The sequence below is a fragment of the Octopus bimaculoides genome, chromosome 6 (assembly GCF_046866305.1).
Source record: "Octopus bimaculoides isolate indiv1 chromosome 6, ASM4686630v1, whole genome shotgun sequence".
Taxonomy (NCBI): domain Eukaryota; kingdom Metazoa; phylum Mollusca; class Cephalopoda; order Octopoda; family Octopodidae; genus Octopus; species Octopus bimaculoides.
The window spans coordinates 41,459,681-41,479,680 of NC_142933.1; the positions used below are offsets into that span (position 1 = coordinate 41,459,681).

The 20,000-nt window shown below is 31.6% G+C and overlaps 1 protein-coding gene across 6 annotated transcripts in view; it reads left to right on the forward strand.

Moving 5' to 3' along the window:
• LOC106884336 (voltage-dependent T-type calcium channel subunit alpha-1G) overlaps positions 1-20,000 on the forward strand; it is a 1,091,242-nt gene that overhangs the window by 923,616 nt on the left and 147,626 nt on the right. For all 6 annotated transcript variants that reach the window (XM_089353777.1, XM_089353782.1, XM_089353780.1 and 3 more), the window contains 5 exons: positions 3,911-3,999; positions 5,766-5,889; positions 12,223-12,291; positions 17,887-18,071; positions 19,875-20,000. The exon at positions 19,875-20,000 is cut by the window's right edge and continues 1 nt beyond it. In XM_089353777.1, coding sequence (XP_089209903.1) covers positions 3,911-3,999; positions 5,766-5,889; positions 12,223-12,291; positions 17,887-18,071; positions 19,875-20,000 — 593 coding nt within the window. The remainder of the gene's footprint in view (positions 1-3,910; positions 4,000-5,765; positions 5,890-12,222; positions 12,292-17,886; positions 18,072-19,874) is intronic.

A 20,000-nucleotide genomic window follows, 5' to 3' on the forward strand; every position in this document is an offset into this window, starting at 1 on the left:
CTTGCTTTTCTTCCAATGACAAAAGGAATTGCATAATCCTCTTAGATTTTATGTAGTGTTTCTGAGGTATTTCAATATCAGACAAAGCTTAACTCATTTGTAGAAAAATTTGGACTGAATTTTATAATGTAACAAAAATATCCCTCAGTTAAAGTACTCCTGCTGCTTCAAATAGCCAGTTGTACCTAGTTATAGTACCTATTTACAGCTAAATCAGACTGCAACAGTGGAAATAAAATACAAACTGTCTGTGCACTTTATCCAAAACCTAGCAATGAGGTCAATTTCAACTGGATTGTTTTTAATACCATTTCCTGCTATTTACAATATCAGAGCTGATAATTGCTTATAAACAGTTAGTAATCTGCAAGTTGGATTCCTTTGTAGACAGGAATCGATCATTCTTATGTATATGAGAATGTGAGAACTTGCTTTATTTTGGAAATATTGGTTTTTCAATAATTGCAAAATAATTTGTTTGCACTTGTTTGAATTCCAATTTTGCATGTGTAACTTTAGACAGGTGACTTTCTTCTTTATAAAATGTTTCAATCACACTTGCAATTAAGTTCAATCTGTATTAGATAATGCTCTCAAAACAGTATGATCATATCTTTTCCATTATTACACAAAATAATACTTTTTGCAGCATCACCCTATACTGCACTCTATCATTACTATTCCATTACCATTATAATTATACTTTCTGTTCTTGCCATAAGGTTATCATACCTACCCAACATATCTCTGCTATTTCCATTATTGTACATTTGCAATTGATTTTATGCATTACTGTCATATCCTTTTATGATAATATGATAACATTTGATCATTAGTGTATTGTACTGTAATGTATGATATCATTTCATCAGTATAACACTGCATCAGTATAACACTCTGTCATTTAATTATAATACCATTATTTATTAGCTACTTTGTCATTGTAAATTCTAGTCTGTTTTAAGTAGCTACTCATAATCCAATAAACATTGTATTATTTTGCAGTGGAATAATAATAATAATAATAATAATAATAATAATAATAATAATAATAATAATAATAATAATAATAATAATAGTAATAATAATAATAATAATAACTGAAACTTCAAGACTTCTTAAAGTGGTTGGGAATACCATGCAAGATTGGTGTCATAAAAAAATCAGCTAGGTTCTTGTTTGACTTGACAGATGACTAAATACTCAATGCATTTTCCATCTACACTGCATGACAAAGCAGTAGTGGTAGTAGTAATAATAATGATAATGATGATAATGATAATAATATAATGCTCATCATCATCATCATCATCATCATCATCATCATCATCATCATCATCATCATCATCATCATCATCATCTTCTTCTTCTTCATTATTATTGCCATCAAAGTTTGTGACAAGTTACTCAAATAACCCTTCACAAAATGTGATTTTTAACTATCTTTAATTACTCAAATAACCCTTTACAAAATGTGATTTTTAACTCTCTTTAATGCGGTTTGAGACTTTTACGCTATCCTTATTTTAATGTGGTAATAGTAGGCAAGCTGATGCCAAAGATCAAGATGCAGAGACTTTAAGATGTAATTCAAAGATGAATAACTCACCTGATACAGAAATATTACCACAAAGAAAAAATACAAATCAACATTAATCAGTTGGTAAATTCAAAATCGTCACAGCCCTAAAAAAAGAAAAAACACTTTCAATAGTTTTTTTTTTGTTACCCTGCTGTCAACCATTTTCTATTTTGAAATCACAACATTTTAGTTTTTTTTTTCTCTTGAAATTTTTTTTCTTTGCATTCAACAATTTATCACACTGCACTCACCTCACGTTTTCTCATTTCTACCCTCCTAACTGCTTATGCATAGATTTTTTTTTTACTCCATTAATAATGGAATATACTGTCTTTCAGTTGTTCACAATTGTATACCAACATATGCTATTGTGGCTGGCTAATTTTTCCTGTTTTTTTCTTTAATTCAGATTCAAACACATTCACTTTTTATTCTTATGCATTTCTTACTTCAATGTTATTGACTAAATATAATAAAATCATTGTTCATATGTTTTCTAAATCATGTATTCCTTTTAAAATTATTCATAAATGTCTCTAATTTTTTATTTGTATTCTTGAAAATTATTTAAGCCTTTAATTTTATCACTTTTAAATGAAAGCAAAAAAAAAAATGAAGAAAAGAAAATATGACTATAAAAATGGCATGAAGAAATGAAGAAGCAGATCTAAAAAATATTATGTATCTAATTCCAGATTTACAATTAGAAACAGTTATTTTCAAATACAATTATCTTGATTTTGTTTTGAAATATTTCACTAAAAATCTAAATGTAATTTTTTAAAAAGCATTTTTTACAGTTATACATACATATATGTATATGTATATATATATATATATATGTGTGTGTGTGTGCATGTGTATATATATATATATATATATATATATATATATATACAAATATATATACATACATGTAGATATATATGTATGTATATATATATATATATATATATATATATATATATATATATATATATATATATATATATGATATTTGATTTTTGGCATGTGGTGTTTATATTTCAGTAAAACTGGATTTCTTCATCATTAATTTCTTGTTGAACTTCATTCACTCCATTTTGCTTTTTTATTTATTTATTTGAATTCAATTAAATATTCCATTTTATTTACTCATTTGGCATTAGCAATCATCTAAATAACATGAATTATGTTCTATAATTAACTCTACTCTCAAAAGAACTTATATCAATAGTTTTGTTTTAGAGATGTTAAATTCAGTCCAGTTAATTTATACTTTATTATATATCAAAAATTTGGGAAGACAAGAAAACATTTGTTTTAGTAATAGGTTACTGTCTCCAAGTAATAATTGCCTAATCACTCAAAAGTTTATGGGCAATGCAAACAAAGTGAATACTTAATATAATTATTTTATAGTAAATGTTAGTAAATAATAATTATTTTGAAGCTCTGAAATAACATTTATATTGCTTATGGATTTTAGTTGCTTAATTTTTTTAATATTTTTTTTTAGAAATATCTTAATATATGTGTAACATTAAAACCTATTTTCATTGTCTTTCCTGTTACACAGAAGTCATACGAAAATATGTTTCATATTACAGAATTTTACATTATGACAAAGTTTTCAGAAATGCAATGCTTGTGTAAAGCAGGTTATTTCTGTAGAATGAGTATTTGTAAGCAGAATTATTTCTGTCAAAATCTTAGATAATATGAAAGACATTATGAGATTTTGTCTGGTTAACATTGCAGGCTCAACTGAGTGCTTAAGAAGCTTTCTTTACAATCACGAGGCACCACTTTCAATCCTAGAATGTGACTGCTTTTCCTCAAGCCTAATCTATATGTAGATGTTTTTGACCACTAAAAGAATTTTTTTTGTTAATTTTGAATTTTAAACATTTTCTCAAAATATTCTTCCTCACATTTTTGGTAATATGATACATAATTTATATCACTATAATTCATATCACTATATATATATATATATATATATATATATATAATGGACAAGTGAATAGCTATGATAAAAGCAACAAGACATAAATAACTCAGGAAATTTTCATATGAAATTATTCTTTATTAATATATTTTATTACTACCCTTACTACTACCCAATTTTGTAAATAAATAAAAGAATCGACAGTATAAAGATTATATAGCATACAAAACGTTTCCAAGATTGAATAACAACTGTAAATAAAATACAGTTTCTTTTAATATTAGAACAAAAATTTCTATAAGTTAATGCTGTTTCCTTGAGAGAAGTAAGTCTGTTAAGCATTTTATCAACTATCAATGAACATATGTCTAAAAAAATTATCTGATGTGTCCTTACAGAACTGCGTTTGTTCATGGTGTCCAGAACCCAAAGGATGTTTTAAAGAAAGGGAAGAATATGCTCTCTATGTGCTTTCACCTTCAAACACGTAAAACTCTTTTCATTTTTTATTTTCATATGTTTGTGTTTGTGTGTTCTTGTAAATTTACTACATAAATTTTGTTATAATGTTTGCTTCCTTCTTTTTCCTTTTGCTTTTAAGGTACAATGATTGAATAATTCAGCTTGATATCTGTTAACACAAATTTTGTGAATTCAAACCCTTATTTTAACATTGCTCTTTTCTCTAAAGCAAAGCACATGCTTCTGCTTCATTCAACTTAACTGAAATATCTTCCCATTCCAAGTGCATAGAGCATGTGTTAGGGCTAAGTAAAAATAATTGGACACACTATTGCTCCATCGATTTATGTAAAGGAATTTTCGAAATGTATCCACAGCAGTGCATCAGCATGGCCGCAGCTCTAAGCTGAAACTATAAAAAAAAAAAGTTTACTGATATAGTAACATTCTCCAAAAGCATTGAAAACTGAGCAATATTTAGGAGAAATACAACACATGTCAGCATGGAAAATGGATGCAAAATGATGATGGTGATATGTTAAGTTTAAAAATATTCTTTTAAAGTATTTACTGCAGATATACATTTAAAAATATATATTTCTATCTTGATTTTTTTTTTTTTTTTTGCCTTAGAATAATTTACATAAATTTAGACATTTCTGCTAACTGTTGAAATGTTTTTCTAGTGGATGCTCGTAATGTTTACTACTCAGTCATCAAGTTGAAGTCAAGCTGGCTAAGCTAAAATATCATGTCATAACTTGTAGGTTTTGGTCATTTAGCCACTACATTTATATATTGAGAAAAAAATGAATGCATCATCAAAAGCAGGCTTTTTTGTATCTTCTTAGAGAAAGCATGAGATTGTGTCAACCAAACTACAACATAGGTATTTGGAATGTTATCTTCATTGGTCATTTCTTCTTCATAGACCAATCCAAGTTTGAATTGCCAATCAATTGTTCTATTGTTTTAACTACTTGTACTTCTTAATTTAAAATTCATACTTTCATTCATTTCATGATAATATGATTGGCATCTAGTATTAAAAGTCCTTATCTCTGAAATCATGCAAGTTTTTGAATTTGTCAGCCAATACAATTTCTGAACCTGTAAAACCTATCTGATCTTTAAATAAAATACAAAAATTTCAATGTTATTTCATATTACTTCTGTGTTCTTAAAATTGTTAATTAATTATACCCCTTTTGATATTTTATGAACATCAATAACCCCCCCACCACCACCACCACGGTACCTAATCATTAGACATACTTCTTTAATTCTATCATTAAAGCAATAGCCCCTCTTCTTACTTTTCAGGCTGAAAACCTTACTCATTTTAAAACATTTTGCTCACTCTCTGTATTTGAGTGTATAACTTACATTATCTCTTCAAAGCTTCTCCAAAATATAAAAAATATCTACATGTACCTCCTTACATTTTGTTTCATAATTATTTCTAATACTGATTTTACTAAATTTATTTATCCAATTAATCCAGTGTTACATAGTTTACATTAACTCTCTTTTGCTCAGAAAAATAAATCATTAAGAAAAAAATCGACATAAGCAGATTTTATAATTCATGTATAAATTTCAATTTCCAAACTGAAAATTAAAAACATAATAAATTTCATTAAAGTGATAAATGTTTCATTTTTTTTTAAATTATATTTTCAATAATCATGGATGATTTTAGAGAGAATGATTCTCTACTTACTATATATTTAAGAAAACCTTATTTAATTAACAAGATTTTTTTTCCCATGAAATTCTAATCTATTCTAGATTAAGAAGATTGTGTCATCATATGATTTCAAGACGCTGGTTTGACTACTCAGTTCTCTTTTTCATTGCTCTAAACTGTATAACACTTGCAATGGAAAGACCAAACATCTCATCAGGTAGCACAGTAAGTTAAAAATTTCTTCGCTAATTTTCACAGGAATTTGAAACTTTTCTTTTCATGTAACAGAGTAAAAAGAAAATTTACTACACTGAGTTTCATCATAAAATAAAGTTTCAAGCTGGGTTGCTTATAATAGAATAAAATTACTATTTCATGTTTCATGGTAACATTAAACTTCCCTCTTCTCAACTCATGGAAAACTGACACTTCTCAATGAACACTTCATGATTAAATACAATTTTCCACTTAACACCTCTAAGGAAATTAGATTTTTTCCTTTAATAATACTATGACGAATTATCACCCTGTTTTTGCTTGTTTTCTTTATACTCTTCATGCTTTATTGCTAAGGCTGTCTAATCAGACAAGTTCTTGTCAGATGTTATGTTCAACAATTTGTAGTGAAAACAAAAAAAATCAATTCCTGTCAGATCACATAAGTTAAGCCACACTGTTCATGGCCATATCCGAAATAGATTAGGATTTACTTAAGTAAATATATAAGTATCTGCTGGATGGGGATGGATATTCTGGGCAGTAAGCATCCCTGTAAGTACTTCAGAAAAACAAACTACATTGTTAAGAGTGTTATAAAAACTGACAGTGTAAGAGGATGTCAATTTAGCTGAGTTGCTTGAGTATTAGAGAATAAAATTTGAGGTAGGTGTTCTGGCTGTTTGTACTCAGAGCTCAAATCCTACCACGGTAATTTTTTTCTTTTGTCCTTTCACATTTGATAAAATATCAGTCCAGGGTGTTAGATTGGCAGAATGTTAGAGTATTGGATGAAATTCCTTGTGGTATGAGTTTCAACTCTGAACATTCTGGGTTCAAACCCTGCCTTCTTTCACTGGAAAAAATATTTGAATCTTTTGACAAAAAATGGTTATATATTTAGGAAATCTTTAAGCAAGTGCCCAAGTATCTCAGCTGATCGCTCTCATTGGCACCAACTGGCAGGAGAAAATGCAAGAGGACTCTCAAGTCTTGTTCATTAATGGTCAAGAAATGTAATAAAGCCTTGTTTTCCTTTTTTTTATATCTGTCTAGAAGGGGCAGTACCCAGGACCTTTACAGACCCTTAAAGAATGAACTATTGCAAGTCAATGTCTATTGAAAGCGTTAAGAGTTTGGAATAAACAATGAATTGATTAGGAGTGCAAGGCTGTAACTTAAGTGCTAGAACAAAGGTTTTAGCAATGTCTTGTGTTACATCAGAGTACTTCACCAAATGTAGACACTGAAGGTGCTGTAAGTTTCTTTCCATTATGGAACTAATGATGCTGGACCTAAATCAAAAAGCCATAAAGGGGTTATGAAAACTCTCTAACCACATTCTTACATTGAAATGAGCCCCATGTAGTCATCTACCAAATGTCACCCATGGCACATAATGACATCCATTAATGGGTTATAGCGTCAATCATTATAATTAATTATTGGTAATATGTTCAGTAAACAAGAGACCTGCTTACAAACAGAATTTTTTCTTATTTTTTATATATTCAGACATTGTAATCAAGTAAGTCACTAGTGCCATATCTGTAGGACACATGATATAAGTGGGAAAGAGTCTTAATTGCTAAAATAAATTTTAAAATGATTCTCTTACAACTAAATGATAAAGAGAAAATATTTTCATAGAAGGCAATAAATTAAATTTCTCATATAATTTATGGAGTGGTAGTATATGTGTGCACGCACACACACATACACACACACACAGCACATACACACACACACACACACACATACACATACATGTGCATATACACTTGCACATAGTCAGTGTAGATTCATAAACCTATAAATTTTTATTTCATCATTGTTTGGCATTTTTTTAGGAAATGATATTGTTGTTCCTATCTATTTTAATTAGTTTTTTTGTGCTATTCAGTAAAATAATAAGCAAAAACCATTTCTCAAACAAGGTTTATTTGCCATAATGAGATTCATTATCTCCCTATGCAGAATGGGCAAGAAATATTTTCTTTTTTTACATATGCTTTGATGTTCAAGAAAATTAATGTTCCACTACAAGATATCATTGATTAAATATTCTTAGATGAAAATAATGGCATCCCTAGATTTCTAATCGAAGTTTATAAAGAAAATCACAAGGTCTAGTATTACTGATAACATTGGCTTAAATTAAGGTATTTAATCATAAGTTACCAATGAATCTCTTTGGGCAGAACTTTTAGGATATTTTGTATTTGATGTTTCATTTTTTAATCGGTTCTTTTTTTTCTAGTAGTGGAGAAAATTATTTTGTTTTCCTTTTTGAAATATTCGTTTTCTTTAAGTTTTTTGGTTTGTTTTTCAGTTTTTCTCTATTGAGGTTTTTGATTAAAGTATTGAGCATGTATGAATGAAATTTGTGATATGAAACATTAAAGGAATCAAATAAATTAAGAAAGTCATTAGGAAGAGGAAATGTTAAGTGCTGCTAGCAAAAGATAACAATAACACTATAGTATGTTATGGACTTGTATAAAGTAACTTTTGTCTTTGACACAATAGTTTAGATCAAATAGTTTGTCAAATCCTGCAAATGTCATCTTTGCTTTTCTTTTAAATTCTTAGAACCAGAAATACATGACACTCACAAATTTACATACAATGTAAATTTATACAAATAATATTAATTTGGGTTAATTCTGACAAAATTAGAAAGTCTCAAGTTCAGCAGTAATTCATTAGTATTAATATCCACTAACATCAATACATATTTCCAATGAATTGAATTAAACTAAGTTTATTGTTTCCAAATTATGTCTTTTTTACTATGTAGTAAAAGTCATAATTTGGAAACAATTCTCTTATTATAGCTTTAAAATTATTGATCATGTGCATTTGTGAAATAGTGTTTCTTAATTGGACATTATTCTTGTTTATCCATCAAAACTTTTTGTTTCATTCTTGCAGGTAACGTTAAACTGTAACTCACTATTATACTTAGTAATAAACTCTAAATTCCATTATATCTGATTCTTTTATTCTTCTAAAATAAAAATTCTTGTGGATATTTTTCTTCAAATAAGCATATTTCAATTATTTATGTATCTTGCAATTGTGAGTTACAATGTATCAAATTGCCATTTCATTGACTAAAGGCCAATTGTTGTGTTCAGTGTTTTCTGTTAAGATAACTGAACAGTACTAATTACTTCAGTAGTTATTTTCTGATATTATCATTCACTGTATATATAACTTTCACTTAAGAGTAGTGAATTGGCAGAAACAGTAAAATGTTGGATATAATACCTTGCAGTAGTTAGTTGTGGCCCATTATATTCTGAGTTTAAATTTTGCCAAGATTGAGTTTTCCTTTCATTCTTCCAACATTGATTAAATAAGGTAGCAATTATTTAAAGCACCAGTCAGCTGTTCCTCTCTCAAAAATGGCTTTGTGACTGTGTCAGTGTTAAAAGCCACAATATATAACTTCACTATATAACTTTTAAAATTTACTCCTCCATCAGAGCATTGAATAAAATACTTTGCTATTTTTGTTCCAGCTCTCTATATTCTTAGTTCAAATCCTGCTGAGGTCAACTATAACTTTCATTATTTTGTGGGTGGGATGAAAAAGGTAACAATCCTGAATTGTTAGAGCATCAGACAAGATGCCTTGTCTGACTCTTAACATTGTTCTGGCTCTTATGTGGTAGACTAAATCTAGCGATCAATTTAACAACACCACCTAGTCCTAAGATGCATTTAGCATAGTTCATTGTGTTGCAAGCATTTGAACCTGATTTCTAGTTTGAGGATAACTTCCTCTCTTCATGCCATGTCAGAAGCCAAAGAAAAATAAAGTATCATGGGTGCAGCTCTTTCCTTCCTAAATAAGAAATAAAGAAAGAAAAGAAAATAAGGGTACTGAGGTGTTGACTTAGAAATCTTTATTTTAAATGTGACATTGTACTTCTATAGAATGCATATTTTTCACTTCAGTTTACTTACATAAAATATAGATCCATTTTCTAAGTTAACCCTTTAGCATTCAGATTACTCTGTCAAATGTAATACTTATTCATTCACACTCTTTTGAATTATTCATGCATTATCTTGTAGTTATGAGATTTCTATGATGCAATTGTTTATGATTTGAATGACATTGTCATGTAGGTGTGAAAAGCCAAATCAAGCCAGTTTGAACATAAAACAAGTAGAACATTTTGGGCTGGATATGACCAGTTTGAATGCTAAGGGGTTAAAAAGTTAGCATTAACAAGGGATGACTGTTAATAAGGCAAAATTGAATGCCTTTTTACACAATCATTATTATCATCAGTAGAAAGCAGTGAGCTGGCTGAATCATTAACATGCCAGGCAAAATTCTTAGTGGCATTTTGTCCATCTTAATGTTTAGTTCAAATTCCGCCTTGGTCGACTTTGCCTTTCATCCTTTCAGGGTCAATGAAATAACTACCTCTTATGTACTGTGGTTGATATGATCGACTTGCCCTTCCCCACAAATTTCAGGTCTTGTGCCTTCTTAGAAAGGATTATTTTCACCAGTAGAAGCAGCAGCATTTAATACTCCACATTTCTAGGCTTGTACCACAATAGAACTTACTCTATTTTAGAAAAAACCAATGTAAATACATTTAAAAAATATAAATTCCAGTATAGATAATGCCAGTGAAAGTTCTTCTAAAAGCAATTTATCATGTATATCAGGCCTACAGCCAAGATTATGTAGACATTCTAAAGTGTCAAATTTTCCTGTAAGTTGCCACCTTCAAGACATGTGCAGCTGCATTCTTAACTATTTACAGTGATTTCTATCAACTGTTTGTCATTTAATGAGAGTCTTTCCGAAATTCTATTCAGTGTTATTTTTATTCATTGTATGTGATTTCTGTTTATTTCTAGTATAGGCTGGATTGCTCTGTAGTTTGTGAGTTTTTTTAGTTTTGTGTGATTTTTTGGTCTTTTTCTTCCATGAACATTCTAAGAATAGTCAGTTTTAGATTACCATTAGATATGTAAAGTTCACTGAAATGTTATAATTCAATTACTTTTCCAGCTTTTACCACCTTCATTTGTATTAAACTGGCCACAATCTTAGGTGTTTAGGGTGTAGAATGTATGGGCTTAGCAAGTAAACAGTATGGAAGACAAACCTAAGCTGTGCTACCAAGGGAAACCAGATGTGAAACAAACCAAACGACATTTGCTAACCAACAACTTTTTAAATCCAACATTTACATGCTATTGTTTATAACTTCATCTGCTTTAAGTTTTCAATTTTAAAAAGCATTATTTCATGTTCTCTTGATGGTGATATATATACATACATATATATATATATATATATATATATATATATATATATATATATATATATTACTTAAAGCAATCTGATTTGGTTTCTATGCTACTTCAAGTTTTGCTGGTCTCTAACAGAGCCCATCTCCTTCGGGCTCTGAAAAAGCCAAATGAAGAGGAGCTGCTATTGGTCAAGGAGTGTCACAAAGTGTTACAGTAGATAATGGTGCCATATGACCCTCCTTGACCAATAGCAGCCCCTCTTCCAGCAGCCATCTTGAACTTCCTGAATCTCTTCATTCAGCTTTTTCAGACCTTGAAGGAGATGGGCTCCATTAGGAACCTGCAAAGCTTGAAGTAGCATGGAAACTAAATGAAACTGTTTTAAATAATACATGTAACACCTACTAAATGTTGAGAGTGCCCTTTTCTTTCAGCTGTCCACTCATTCATATATATATATATATATATATATATATATATATATATATATATATATATATATGTATATATATATATATATATATATATATATATATATATATATATATATGTATATATATAAATGTGAGTGTATATGTATTACATGGATACAAGGACAAAGGGTCATCAAATCCAGTTTAAACATAGGCATTTACATTTACTCTCGATTTTCTTTCTTGATAAGGTCAATTTTTCCTTTATTTTCTATGGGGTTAATGAGATATCACTTAAGTGTTGGGCTTGATGTAAATGCCTAATCCTTGCTCGTTAATAAATAATGGAGTTGTGTATAGGTTAGAAGGAATTATCTACAATAAAATGTCAAAAAGTTTTGTCGTACATCTAAATTCTGATCATCAACACTTGGAATTGTATCTGATCAGGGATAATGGTATGCATTTGTTTATTTTGACCCTTCCTGTGACCCTTCCACCAATGCAATTGTTTCATTTTTAAAACATTATCACAGAACAAGTCCACTCACTAAACTAGTGCATCTCTGAAATTACCTTTGTACTGTTTTTTTTTCTTTTTTTTTCTTTTTCATAAAATTTCTTTATCGTATCTTTTCAGGAGCGATTATTTCTAACTTATTCTAATTATGGCTTTACTGTGATATTTTCATTGGAGATGACATTAAAAGTAAGTCAGTTTTATATATATATATATATATATATATATATATATCATCATCATCATCATCATCATCATCATTTAACGTCCGTTGTCCATGCTGGCATGGGTTCGACGTTTGATCAAGGCTGGTAAGCTGGAACGGTGCATCAGACTCCAGTCTGATTTGGCATGGTTTTCTATATTTGGATGCCCTTCCTAATGCCAACTACTCTGACAGTGTAATGGGTGCTTTTACATGTCATGAAACATCAATCCTTACACATTTTTTTTCTCACTCCATTTTTTCCTCTCACCTCTTTCTGTCAAAGAGCATAGACTCAAAATATCAGAGACTTTTCCATTCTTCCTGAGCATCAAACTAATACACTTGCTTGTTGTTCCCTCACTTGTTTTTGTCTTTTGTTTTCTGTAAATTTGAGCTATATATATATGTGTGTATATCTATCATTATCATCACTTAACATCTGCTGTCCAAACTGGCATGGGCTGGGTGGTTTGACCAGGGCTGGTAAGCTGGAAGGCTGCACCAGGCTCCAGTCTACTTTGGTACGGTTTCTGCAGCTGGATGCTCTTCCTAATGCCAACCACTCCAAGTGTGTAATGGGTGCTTTTACATGCCACTGGCACAGGTGCCATTTGCATGTATATATATACATATATATATATATATATATACATATATACCCTGTTTCTTATTTATATATCAAAAGATCTCCTTTCTGTCATCATCATCATCATCATCGTTTAACGTCCGCTTTCCATGCTAGCATGGGTTGGACGATTTGACTGAGGACTGGTGAAACCGGATGGCAACACCAGGCTCCAGTCTGATTTGGCAGAGTTTCTACAGCTGGATGCCCTTCCTAACGCCAACCACTCAGAGAGCGTAGTGGGTGCTTTTACGTGTCACCCGCACGTGTGTATGTTAATTCCTCCTCTGTGGTCTTAACAAATATATATCTTGTAACTTTTCAAGTGGCACTTGTATTGCTTTTTATACCTTTGTCTGATTAGATGAACATGGATCACATGTAATATGTTGTAAATATTACACAATCATTAAGGTAGTGAGCTGGCAGAATATTAGCACACAAAATGCGGCGAGCTGGCAGAAACGTTAGCATGCTGGGTGAAATGCTTAGCGGTATTTCGTCTTCCGTTATGTTCTGGGCAAGAAAGTTGAGTAGTATGGGATAAATATGTCATGATTAGAATTTTTGTTAGGGTGTGTAAAGAGAGAAAGAACCCCCATTAAAATTCGTAATCTCCAATTTTGATGAAATTCAAATCATAGGTATTCCAGTTCATTAGAGAAAATATAAAAGAAATGTCTAATTCTTCAATTCCATGTGACACAGGCAATGCCGGGTATCTCTACTAGTCTATACATATAAATTTGACATGGGCAATTCTTTCTTGTCTTGGGATTCATAGTCAAATGGCTGGGTGGAATTCCATGAAAAATTACACAGATGTGTAGAACAATCCGGTGGTGTTGCTGGGCTTTGTATTTTTTTCATAGTCCCCATGGTTACCGAGATAATCTACTATAATAAAACTCATGTTTATGAATGAGAAAGGAAAGGGTGATAGATAAATAAGGAAGGAAAGGATGATGTCATACTTGATAGTGTACGCTGAAAAAAATAAATCAAACAGCGTTAAAAATAAATCAAACAGCATTTCAACTCTGTGTGAATATATGTGTATGTGAATGTGTCTCTGTGCGTGCATGTGTGTGTGCGTGTGCACGGACAATGGAAGTGGGATGGTTCATCTTTGTTTGCTTAGTATTTGGGTTTATTTTCTGATTTGGTTGAATCATAGTTGTTTTTGTTTTTTTTTTGTTTTTTGTTTTTTGTTGGTCAGTTATTTTTAGCATTTTGACAGAAAAAAGTCATTCTAAAATTACTTTTTAACATAAGCGTGCCCAAACAAGTCAAATGCTTACACAGAGCAGGTTTTACAGCCACATCATCCAAACCAACCAGGTGAAACCGGGCTTAGCTGCTAGTATAATATATACATATATACATATATATATATATGTACATACATACATACATACATATATAGATATATATATATATATATAAATATTATCATTAATAAATCATAGGGCAGCAAAAAAAATTTTAGAAATTTAATTTACCACCAGTGGTCCAGCGAGAATAAAAATTAGTCAATAGACTATATATATATTATTCATTTAAAATACAGAGATGCCTATAATAGGACATCTAACCCGCTAGAAAGAGCAGCAAAAAACTCTATACCACAAAAATAGGGATAATTTCGAAAGAGAATGAAAAATAAAAACTTTTACCTGTCTATGCTCTGTACCATGGTTTCAAGTTATTTAGCAAGATAAAAATATACACTGCTCGGCAACTATCTTCAGCAGAGTACCGAGACAAGCGTGTAAACACGAGTCATAGGAAAACACGACTTGTGCTTACATGCTTAATTTTTCAAAATTTACCGCGCATGTGTGGTTTAACTTATCAGCAGTAAATATAAAACAAATGCCGATTTTCTTTCAGAAATTAGCCAAAAATATATTATCATTAATAAATCATAGGGCAGCAAAAAAAATTTTAGAAATTTAATTTACCACCTTATGATTTATTAATGATAATATATTTTTGGCTAATTTCTGAAAGAAAATCGGCATTTGTTTTATATTTACTGCCGATAAGTTAAACCACACATGCGCGGTAAATTTTGAAAAATTAAGCATGTAAGCACAAGTTGTGTTTTCCTATGACTCGTGTTTACACGCTTGTCTCGGTATTCTGCTGAAGATAGTTGCCGAGCAGTGTATATTTTTATCTTGCTAAATAACTTGAAACCATGGTACAGAGTATAGACTGGTAAAAGTTTTTATTTTTCATTCTCTTTCGAAATTATCCCTATTTTTGTGGTATAGAGTTTTTTGCTGCTCTTTCTAGCGGGTTAGATGTCCTATTATAGGCATCTCTGTATTTTAAATATATATATATATATATATATATATATATATATATATATATATATATATATACATATGTATGTATGTATGTATGTGTGTGTGGGATGTATGTAAGCATGACAGTATGCAATGTTATCGTAGTTTAGCCCTGAGTCAACTTTGATTAGCCAGACCTATTTTCAAAGGCATTCCAGTTGTGATCATCCCATCTTTTTTTAGGGTTATCTAGATCTATCTTTATATAATGCTTGTGAGCCCTCTTTAAGATGGCAGATATAATTTCTGGGTTTTTCGCTAATATTTCTAGCAGGTCAAGTGACCACTTAGAAGCTACATTATTAACTCATATGTATGTACATGTGTATGTTATGCATGCAGGCACAAAGTGTGAGTGTGTGTGTATGTGTGTGCATGTGTATGTGTGTGCATGTGTATGTGTGTGTGTGGTGTGCATATGTGTGCATGTATATATGTGCATGCACCTACCTGCATGCAGTGAATGCATGTGTCTGCATGCTTGTGGTGGGGTGCATGTTTGTCGGGGTGGGGGTGCATGTGTTTTATTCGTGTAACAGCTTTTCTTTTAAACATGCATTATTAAAAATACAACTACGTTTCAATTTTAAACTTTATTAAATTAGTCAGCAACATCGTAATTATTGACATCATCATCATCATCGTCGTCGTCGTCATCATCATCATAATGACAATCATCACAATTATCACCATCATCATTATCGCCATCATTATCATCAGTTTTAAGTTCAGTTTACCATGCTGGTATAAGCTGAATGAGATTTTTTTAAGGCACTGTTTGACAGCTAAATAGCCATCTTCACACTAACTCTTTAAATAGCTTCATACAACATACAGGGATGTAATGTAAAAAGGGTAAGGGTAAAGACCCTCTTCAGTCATGAATACCCATGGGATTGCACCTAGAAGTTTGACCAAGGTTGTTTATGAAAGGCCAGCAGTTGCCCATGCATACTAGCCTCCCCTCTCCACACCACTGATGGTATCCAAGGGAAAAGCAAAGGCCAATACAGCTTGGCACCAGTGACATCACAACTCATTTCTACAGCTGAGTGAACTGGAGCAACGTGAAATAAAGTGTCTTGCTCAAGAACACAACACACAGCCTGGTCCAGGAATCAAATTCATTACCAAATGATTGTGAGCCCAACACTCTAACTACCATGTGGTATAAATTTTTCTTAAATCTGGGATACACAGTGTTTCTATACATCATTTCTTTTTTATGTTTTGTTTGATATTTCCCAGCCTTATCTTAGAGATGAAATGCCACAAGTGGCATTTCATCACACAGCCATTTAACATCAAGTAATGATCCAAAGAGAAAGCCATGATGTAGTGGTTGGACATGCTACAGAGAGCAGCCAATCCTCACTCATTTCACTCAATATCTTAAATATAGGCAAGAATGTATCATATAATATAACTTTAGATATGAAGGCACATGGCTCAGTGGTTAGAGTGTCAGCCTCACAATTATGAGGTAGTAAGTTCGATTCCCAGACTGGGTTGTCTGTTGTGTTCTTGAACAAAACACTTTATTTACTATTGCTCCTGTTCACTCAGCTGTAGAAATGAGTTGTGACATCACTGGTGCCAAACTGTATGGGCCTATACTTTTCTCTTGGATAACATTGGTGGCATGGAAAGGGGAGGCTGGTATGCATGAGTAAACTGCTGGTCTTCCTTAAACAACCTTGCATGGACTTGTGCCTTGGAGGGAACTTTCTAGGTGCAATCTCATGGTCATTTATGACTGAAGGGGGTCCTTCTATAACTGTAGACACATTATGTCTTAAGAAAAAAACTAATAAAATGGGATGGTCACAGATGGAACACCATTGACCATTGATCACAGATGCTTTTGGCTAGATCTGACTTTGGATCAAACAACATTCTTACAAAAGGAAGGATACATTAGCTCATGTGATTCTGAGTTTCCAGTCTGAAAATAAGACAGGATGGTTACAGCAGGAGCACATTTGATAACATGTTTGCTCAGCCAGAGCTGACCTGGATTTGCTGACATGGTTGTATAACCAGCATGGCAGGAAAAGGATAAAGGAAAAAAAATAGCATCACTAACATATCTTTTAAGGTCATATTAACCTCAACTCAAACTTAATTCAACAGACTTCTGATCGCAGGCATTGGAATCATGACCACCTAATCTTTTTCTCATATTAGATTATGTAATTTGTCCTTTATGTTTTTAATGCAGATCAGTGTGGTTTGGTGGAAACTTGACTGTTATTCCTAGTGGGTCTCATGACCAAATAAAGGATCCCTCCATTAAGCTCATCAATCATTGTCAATCTGCTGACATCAGATGATTCAGTTTTTGAAACACACCAACTTTTTTAGCAAGTTGTGATGTTGGCAGCTGCAGTAGCAAAAGTGATGCTACTACTGTTGCATACTACGGTTGTGTACAAGTTATATACATCAATAGAAGAATATAACACTTAATCTAAAATGAAATCTAAAATAAATCAAAAAGTGATGTTAGGAATTCTTCTTTTCCTATTTTTATTTTTAATATCGTCATGTTTATTAAATTCTTTCGCATTAACTTTTATCTTTTATACTTTTAGGTTCTGGCCAAAGGCTGGATAATAGGAAGACATGCATATTTGAAAAGTGGCTGGAATATAATGGATGGTTTTTTAGTAATTATTTCCCTTATCGACATCACTATCTCTTGTACGGCACAGAGTAGTCCAAGAATCTTTGGAATTTTACGAGTGTTTAGATTGCTACGAACCCTGAGGCCACTACGGTAAGCTATGGAAAACATTTTATGAATTGACCAAGTATTTCATTAGTTACTGTTTCCATGAATGTATCTATTTGTATAACTTGTTCTTTCACATGAAAAGATCTTAGCTGCCAAATCTTACGAGTTTCTTAATCAGCTTTGGCATTGCATTTTCCTGCAGCAATAGTTACTTCTCAGATCTTAATCACTGAATTGGTGAAATGTTTTTCTATACTATTTCCAGGTTTATCTCATTAATAAAACAGTAGTAAGAACCAAGAAAAAAGAATTAAACACTCTTGCAAGCTAATATTAAACAGTTCTTTCATCGGTTGCTCACAGTTAGCCAATGAAGTAACAATGTTTTTTCTATTTTCCATTTAGCTATTCAATTATTACAAGAAGATAAATTAAGTAGTATTAAAAAGAAGAAAGGGGGTGAAAAAAAAACCTATACAGAAGATAGATAATCTTAATAAAAAGTGATTTTACTATGAGAAGCTATGAAAGTAATTATAATGAAATAAGAAAATCACCAATATAACATTGAAGAATTAATGAAGAGTAAGTCACTGAGATACTTATTGATTTCCAGTCAGTTTGATACATTGCTAATACATCAATCCTTCCTTACTATCCTCTGTACTGCCAGGTAAACCCCTGTTTATTTCTGTGATGAAATAGAAAGGGTAAAAGGATAGGAACAGACATTCTATAAGCTGATATTGTATTTTCTTATCCATATAATAATCGTGAGTTTTCTCCTTAAATATACATTTTGTAAGGCTTCACAACCTATGTGATTGTTAGGGACTAAATGAATTCTTTTCCTTCATGTAGTAACTGAAGGGAAGCACACATGTGTGAATTTTCATTTGCCTTTTCCCAGCCCACAAGAGGATTTTAATTCAGCCCACTAAGTTAAGAAACCACATTTATCAATTATTTGGTGCTTTCACTGCTATGCGCATTGAACTGTACCTTTCTGTGAGTTAATTTCCAGCTTAGTTATTAGGCAATTTGAGTTTTAAGTACCTCTGCCAGTAACTCTGCTCCAGTATGTCTAAAAACTGACATCCAATCAAGTGACTTTTTATTTCTGTTGAGAGATCTATAAATTAAATTCTACATTATTCATTATCTTTTAGATATTCTGAGGGCTGGAACTTGGCTGAGTTATTAGCCCTTTCGCATTTAAACAGACCATATCCAGCCCAAATAGTCTATCCATTTTATGATCAAACTGGTTTGATCCAACTTCTCACATCTGGTTGACAATATCATTCCAAAAATAAACAATCACATCATCGCAATCTCAAAGCTATGAGACAATGCATGATGTCTTTAAAAGAATCTGAATAAATAAGCATTACATTTGACAGAATAATCTGAATACTAAAGGGTTAAAGTGTGTGATGAAATTCCTTGAGGTATGTGTTCCAGCTTTCTGCAATGCTGAGTTCAAATTTTGCCAAGGTAAACTTTGCCTTTCCTCTTTTGTGGGATCAATAAACAAAGTGCCAGTCAAAAGTGGTGGATTAAAAGAATTCTTAGAGAACTGGGTGTGATGTCTTGCAGTGTTTGTTCTGGTTCTTTACATTCTGAGTTCAAATTCCACTTTCAGTCACCAAACTACCTTGTTGCAAATAATGAGGCCATTAAGGCCTGGTTAACAGTGATTGGCCTCTGTTGTTAGAGGGAGAGATGCATTGGTTGAAGCAACATCTCAGTTGCATCAATATGCAAAATACAGATGCTGCAGTAACAAGATAAATGCTAGGGCAGAAAAAAACTTTTTTAATATTTCTTCTCATTATTTTTCAGAGTGATCAGCCGAGCTCCAGGGTTAAAATTAGTAGTGCAGACTCTATTGTCCTCTCTGAGACCGATTGGAAACATCGTGCTTATATGTTGCACATTCTTTATCATATTTGGAATTTTAGGTGTGCA